Below are 7500 nucleotides of genomic sequence, written 5' to 3'. Positions count from 1 at the left end.
CCAGGCGCACAAAAAGGAAAAAGGAAAAAGGAAAAGACAGACGAGAGAAGATGAGGAAACACCTCAGCAGGTTTCCCAGGCAGAGCTGCTCCCTGGGGGAAAGGCTTTTGATTTCTTCCGAGGGGGCGGAACCGGAGGTGACCTCCTCTTGGGGGTGCGATGCTGCTTCCCGTGGTGCGTTCAAATCCTCTCTACAATCGGAATCATTCTCAGTCTCATTCGTCACTCGATAGCAGTCTCACATCTGTGTTGGTCAAATACATCTTGAAAGAAGATGAGTCGCACAAGTGAATGAATCTTTGCAACTCAAGACGAAAACCCGCTTACCAAATACATCTGCAGAGGAATGAGCCGTAGGTGGTAGAAATGCGGGTTTCAGGTCACAGCAGGCTCACAGCGGGGGGGTGTCCAGGCTCAGCAAATGGAGGAGCAGTTTAAAGACATTTTATCATAACTTTGTCATTCTGCCTCTCCCCAAGTGGGAGGTGGCACCGTTCTGCACAACACCACCCAAGAAAAAGCACAGTAGTGGTTAAACATTCATTTAGATACAATTTCAGTCCAATTCTAGTTCCAAGGGGAAACACAGGCTTCAGAGTGTAGATAATCCTGACGATGGCCACAGTCAATGAGCCAAACATCTGCCAGAGCCACTGCTGTTCACAGGGGAAGGCTCCCAGGGACATAGCGGTGACTGCGTCTTGCTCCTTTGGCTTGATCAGCAACACTATCGTCTCACTGTGGCTTTCAGGTGAGAGGGAGCATAGTTTAGTTATGAAGTTATATCACTTATGCAGTTATATTAGTTATGAAGTTGTACTAGTTATTAAGTTATATAAGTTATGAAGTTACACTTCATATGAAGTTATATTTGTGATGAAGTTATATAAATTATGAAGTTATATGACTAATGCAGTTATATTAGTTATGAAGTTGTACTAGTTATGAAGTAATATTAGTTATAGAGTTATATGAGTTATGAAGTTATATTACTAATGAGGTTATATTATTTATGAAGTTATATTAGGTATGAAGTTATATAACAAATCAAGTTATATTTGTTATGAAGTTGTACTACTAATGATGTTATATTAGTTATGAAGTTGTACTAGTTATGAAGTTGTACTATTTAAGAAGTTAGATTAGTTATGAAGTTATACTATTTATGAAGTTATATTAGTTATGAAGTTATATTAGTTAAGTTCAAGTTCCAATGCTGTGATTGGTTGTGTCTATCCAATATCCAAGATTATTTGTCACATACGGTATGGAGTTGTATTACTAATTAAGTTATATTCGTTATGAAATTGTATTAGTGATGAAGTTACATTAGTTATAAAGTTATATTACTCATGAAGTTATATTAGTTCTGAAGTTATATTACTCATGAAGTTATTAGTTATGAAGTTATATTACTCATGAAGTTATATTAGTTATGAAGTTATATTACTCATGAAGTTGTGTAAGTTATGAGGTTATACTAGTTATGAATTTATATTAGTTATGAAGTTATATTTGTTTAAAAGTCATATTACCAATGAAGTTATATTAGTTATGAAGTTAGAAAAGATCAAACATGAAGATTTTACATCACATTTCTTAATATGAGAAATATTTGAGTCATTATAATGATGGTTTTGGTTTCTCCTCCGCAGAGCTCCCAGCCCGAGCAGAGCTCAGCCCCCCCTCCATTCTCTTGGGCTGGACCCCCCTCCTGAGCGGCTCCAAGGTCGTCCTGGACGTCGGCTCCGCCTTCTCCCTGCGGTGCCTTGGAAACCTCTCCTCTGTTGCCGTGGTGTGGTCCTCCACCGCCTTCCAGCTGCGTTACCATGACGACCTCGGGGCCATCATCAGCGTCCACCACTCGGAGCCACGACACACCGGAACGTACTGCTGCAGGTACCAGGACAAGGGGTTAGACCACCTGGACACATGGACCCACATCTACGTCAAAGGTCTGTCTGACTGTGTGCCTGGCTGTCTGTCTGTCTGTCTGTCAATCCATCTGATCAACTGATCAGTCTACCAACTGATAAATGTATCAATCTATCCCTCCCTCCCTTCAGACTCCTCCACTCTCTTCGTCACCCCTCGATCCCGCCCCAAGGTGGAGGAGGGGCAGAACTTCCTCTTTGAGTGCTTGTTGACAGACCCCTCGGCCAGTGGTCTGGCCCTCCGATTGGCTGTGGCCGGAGGGGGGCATGCCCTGCCCCAGGGCATGGATGTCACCATCGATCCCCAGCGGGGGGCTCTGATCAGGAATGTTAGCTCCGCCCACAGGGGGCGCTACGTCTGCACAGCATGGAGAGACGGGAAGGAGTATAAATCCGCCCCCCTCAGCCTCCTGGAGGAACCCAGTAGGATCAGTCAACTGATTAAATTAGTCAACATATAGAGGATAACTCAATTCATCAATCAATCATTTTCTCAATCGACATGTAAATAGACTCTCTCTCTCTCTCTCCCACTTCCCTTTCTCTCCTTATCTTTCCCCCACTCTCTCTGTCTCTCTCTGTCTCTCTCTCTCTCTCTCTGTCTCTCTCTCTGTCTCTCTCTGTCTCTCTCTCTCCCTCTCTGTCTCTCTCTCTCTCTCTCTCCCTCCCTCAGGGGTACGTTCTCCTCCCTCTCTCTCCATTTCTCGTTCCTGGTTTCTCCGTCTGGAAGGAGAGAGTTTGCAGATCAGCTGTTTCTCCACCAACCCGTCTCACCAGTTCACCCTGCTCTGGTCTCACCCTCTCATCCAGGTGAGCGCCAGCAGGGGGAGCCATGTGCATTCTGGGATCTCTGAGCCGCGCCCTTTAACCTGTGTGTGTGCCCGTGCAGGAGCTGAATGTCTCCAGCCATCTTAACACGGACAGCAGAGAGCCCTCCATCAACAGCTCAGTGTGGCTACCTTCCGTCCGACTTAAGCACTGCGGCCTGTTCACCTGCACGGCAACCAACCCGGCTGGGAGCTCTGTGGCGACCGCTAAGCTAACTGTGTTGGGTATGTTGAAGCTTTTGGGTTTTTGATTGAACTATTGATTGATTCATAGATCAATATCTCCAGGTTTACTCACGGCCCCTCTCCTCGTCTCCAGATGCACCCTATCTACGGATCTACCTGCAGCTCACTAATGCCAGCATCAGTGATGTGGAAGTCAACGGGAAGCTGCTGGCTAATGTGAGCGCTAACAGAACAGATGTTCACGGGGCTAAGATCAGCAGTGGTGCAGCGGAAGTCAATGGAGGAGTGGCCAGCATAGTGGACGTGTGGGAGGGTACGGACGCTAAGCTGAGCTTCATGACAGAAACCTACCCTCCTCTACATCTGCAGCAGTGGAGGACACCGGCGCAGAGCCTCACAACGCGCCAAGAGAGTTGCACGGCTCAAGACAGGTTCACGCTCCTACTGATCAGGCTAAGTTCCTCTCCTGTTGGGGCTATAACGCCTTCTACTGATACCACGGTGGATTTTTTTTTTGTCGCCTTTCAGGTGCATCTCCAGCCTTGTGCTAAGCAGAGTGCGGTTTGAGGACAGGGGGCGCTACACATTCTTCTTCTCATCTCTGTTTTTTAACGGCACCCAAACCATCAACCTCCGGGTTTACCGTAAGAAGCTGAGACATCTCTCTCCCCCTCGTTCGCAGCCATGCCACGCTGGCGCAGTGCCTGCCGGGACTCTAGATCAATAACTGAATGGAATAAAAGTTTGAATTTGTCTTGGCTCCTCTCTCAGGTTCTCCGAGTGTCGGACTCAAACTGACTGCGAACAGAACCCTCGCCTGCAGCGCCACGGGATACCCGTTACCCACAATCCTTTGGTTCATCTGCCCCGGCATCACCGACACGTACGTACAACGATTAGAAGGATGAATCTCGATATGGCTCGTCAGTGAAAACCTGATGGCTGCCGGGTAACAGATTGATTCCACTGGGCAGGTGTGGAGGTAACAGCAGTTACCAGGTTCCACCAGCGGGGCGGACCTCGCTCCGGCAGGAGGAGCAGAGGGATGAGCGAGAGGAACGAGAGGAGCAGGAGGAGGAGCAGAGGGAGGAGTTGGTTCTGCCATCCATCGGGGATGACGTAACAGTAGAGTGCCTGGCGCAGAGCCTGATCGGGGAGTCTCGAGACGTCTTCGTCTCCTGTGAGTCTGAAAAGCCGAAACCATCACATCTACAATTTGAGTTATTAAATGATGCTTTATGGAACCATCCATTGTCCATTGTTCAGACGTTAGCCGGGCCTCCGGAAGACCCGACGCCTCGCTTCTCAGCCCGACTCTGATGGGAGCATCCGGCACGGCTGTCGTACTCTTCTTCCTCCTCGTGATCGTCCTCTACAAGTACAAGCAGGTGAACCTGAGCTTCTGCGGCTACGAATGAGATCTGAGGACCCGCAGGAATATTTCAACCAGCAGCTAACGTGTTTCTCTGCTCTGCCAGAAACCCCGCTACGAGGTTCGCTGGAAGATCATTGATAATAACCACAGCAACAACTACAGTTACATCGACCCCTCGCAGCTGCCGTACAACCACAAGTGGGAGTTTCCCAGAGACCGCCTCCGTCTCGGTACGACTGATGAAGCTTGGTTTACCTCTTCTCTTCTTTTGGCTGCTCCCATTAGGGGCGGCCACAGCGGATCATCTGCCTCCAATACCTTCTGTTCTGCGTATCTTCCTCCCTGACACCACCCGCCTGCATGTCCTCCCTCAGCACCTCCATCAAGCTTCTCTTTGGCTTCCTCTTTTCCTCTTGCCTGGCAGCTCCACCCTCAGCCTCCTCCTCCCAATGTAACTCTCATTTCTCCGCCACACGTGTCCAAACCATCTCAATCTGGCCTCTCTCCCTGTTCCACCAAACTGTCCAACCTGAGCTGTCCCTCTAATGTCCTCATTCTTAATCTTGTCCATCCTTGTCCCTCCCAATGAAAACCTCCACATCCTCAAATCTGCCACCTCCACTTCATCCACCTGCCTTTTTGTCAGTGCCACCGCCTCTAAACCGTACAACATGGCTGCTCTCACTACCGTCCTGTACACCTTCCCCTTCACTCTTGCTGGAACCCTTCTGTCACAGATCACTCCGGACACTCTTCTCCTCCCACTCCACCCTGCCTGTACTTTTTTCTTCACCTCTCCGCTGCTTGGGATGGTCAACTTCAAGTACTTGAACTCATCCGCCTTCTCCACCCCCACTCCTTGCATTCTCATCTTTTCGCCGCCCTCCCTCCAATTCAGGCACATGTATCCTGTCTGACTTCTGAAGACTTTCGTTCCTCTTCTCTCTAATACATGCCTCCACTTTAACGGAGTCTTGTCCAGGGTTTCCAGCAAAGCCCTGGACAGGTTCCAATATGTGCAGAACTTGGCTGCCAGGGTTCTCATTCACACCAAGCCCCCATCACCCCCACCCTCATCCACCTCCACTGGCACCCGGTTTTTTGAAAGGCGTTTTATAAATTTAAGTTATAATTATCATTATTATTACTTCTCCAGGCTCTCCTCAACCTGCTCCCTACTCTCGCTACAGATCACAATGTCATCCGTGAACTTCATAGTCCACAGAGACTCCTGCCTGATTTCATCTGTTAACCTGTCCATCACCACTGCAACAAGAAAGGGCTCAGAGCTGATCCTTGATGCAGTCCCACCTCCACTTTGAAGGCCTTGGTCATGCCTACTGCACACCTTACTACTGTCTGACTGCCCTCATACATATCCTGTACCACTCTTATCTACTTCTCTGCCGCCCCCGACTTCCTCGTGCAATACCACACTCTCTCGGCACCCTATCATACGCTTTCTCTAAATCCACAAAGATGCAGTGCAACCCTCTCTGGCCTTCCCTGTACTTTTCCATCAGTGTTCTTCAAGCAAACATGTCATCTGTAGTACTCTTTCCTGGCATGAAACCATACTGCTGCTCGCTGATCCCCACCGCTCCTCTTAACCTAGCCTCCACTACCCTTTCCCATAGCTTCATGCTGTGGCTGATCAACTTTATTCCCTGTAGTTACAACAGCTCTGTAGGTCTCCCTTATTCTTGAAGATGGTACCAGTACACTTCTGCTCCACTCCTCCGGCATCCTCTCCCCTTCCAGGATGGTGTTAAACAGTCCGTTAGGAACGTCACTGCCATCTCACCTAAACATTTCCATGCTTCCCCAGGTTTGTCATCTGGGCCAACTGCCTTTCCACTCTTCGTCTTCTTTAATACTGTTCTCACCTCATCCTTGCTAATTTGCTGCACTTCTTGATCCACTATCCCGACATCTTCCACTCTTCTCTCCCTCTCATTTTCTTCATTCATCAACTCCTCAAAGTACTCCTTCCACCTTCTCAACACACTCTCCTCACTAGTCAGCACATTCCCATCATTATCCTTCATCACCCTTAACCTGCTGTACATCCTTCCCAGCTTGGTCCCTTTGTCTTGCCAATCGGTACAAGTACTTTTCTCCTTCCTTACTGTCCAACCTCTCATTCAACTCGTTGTACGCCTTTTCCTTTTCCTTTGTCACTTCTCTCTTTGCCTTGCGCCGCATCAGCTTGTTGATTGCAGACGTCGGCAGAAACCTGCTGGCAGCGCTGCCCTCTTTTACTGTTATTGCACATCTAATTGTACCCAAATTTTGCCATGCTACAAATCTTAGTTTCCAAGCCAGACAGGCGCAAAATATATCAAAATGTAAAAATACAAAAACCACTGCAATGATTAATCGACCTTTACCCTAACCTAACTACAGCTAAGCTAGCCTAACCTTACCTGACACAGCTAAAACTAGCCTAAGATAGATTAGAGCTAAAGCTAACAAACCTTATCCAAACCTAAATGAACCAATCCTGATCCACAATAGTCTCGCTAACATAGGCAGTCGGAGCTCAGAGGGTTTTCTAGACGCTGCTTGGAGCGACACCAGTCCGACTCGGTGGAGTCGTACGTCCTCCTCAATAATTAAAGGATCAACCAATCAGTGGAAAGCAGTTCAATACAGGATCAATACAGGATTTGACTTCTTTCACATCTAAAGAGAAAGAATTACTGATGGAAAAATATTTAAATATTTAAACACATGATTACTAAATATGGAAGATGTTGTAGATATTAATAAAGGTAGAAAAGCACCCTGGCAATCGATTACTGTACTTGCCTTTTCACGTAAACTAATCTGCACATTCCATTTATACTAAATTGTTTTCGCTTAAAATCACTGTAAAAAAAAAAAAAAGAAACTGAAACAATTCATACACCAACTTGCAAATTCAAACTTTTGATCATGTTCTTATTTAAGAGGACAATGGTCACAAATTATTGTATTGCGTGTACATATAGTGCGTGTGCACACTTTCTTTTGCCAAGGTTTGTTCAGTCCCACTATAATCATAACCCATAATATGAAATAATATCAATATATAGTATATAAATATGGAGGCACTACTATGTATAACATCCCACGTATTGTGTACAATTAGAAAAAATAAATTACCTGCAATTAGGAAATACCCCTGGACTGGCTC

At 46.9% G+C, this 7500-nt stretch overlaps 1 protein-coding gene across 1 annotated transcript in view; it reads left to right on the top strand.

Annotated features, from left to right (window-relative positions):
- LOC307240045 (macrophage colony-stimulating factor 1 receptor 2-like) overlaps window positions 1–7500 on the top strand; it is a 21071-nt gene that overhangs the window by 6499 nt on the left and 7072 nt on the right. The window contains exons 2-11 of the mRNA XM_080013620.1: window positions 1656–1955; window positions 2067–2357; window positions 2608–2744; window positions 2824–2986; window positions 3081–3378; window positions 3476–3591; window positions 3719–3830; window positions 3922–4127; window positions 4214–4335; window positions 4426–4552. Of these exons, the coding sequence (XP_079869746.1) occupies window positions 1656–1955; window positions 2067–2357; window positions 2608–2744; window positions 2824–2986; window positions 3081–3378; window positions 3476–3591; window positions 3719–3830; window positions 3922–4127; window positions 4214–4335; window positions 4426–4552 (1872 nt within the window). The remainder of the gene's footprint in view (window positions 1–1655; window positions 1956–2066; window positions 2358–2607; window positions 2745–2823; window positions 2987–3080; window positions 3379–3475; window positions 3592–3718; window positions 3831–3921; window positions 4128–4213; window positions 4336–4425; window positions 4553–7500) is intronic.

The sequence above is a fragment of the Zeus faber genome (genome assembly GCF_960531495.2).
Source record: "Zeus faber genome assembly, chromosome: 14".
NCBI classification, from domain to species: domain Eukaryota; kingdom Metazoa; phylum Chordata; class Actinopteri; order Zeiformes; family Zeidae; genus Zeus; species Zeus faber.
The sequence above is the reverse complement of the archived record's forward strand: the minus strand, read 5'-3'. Positions and strand labels throughout refer to the sequence as shown.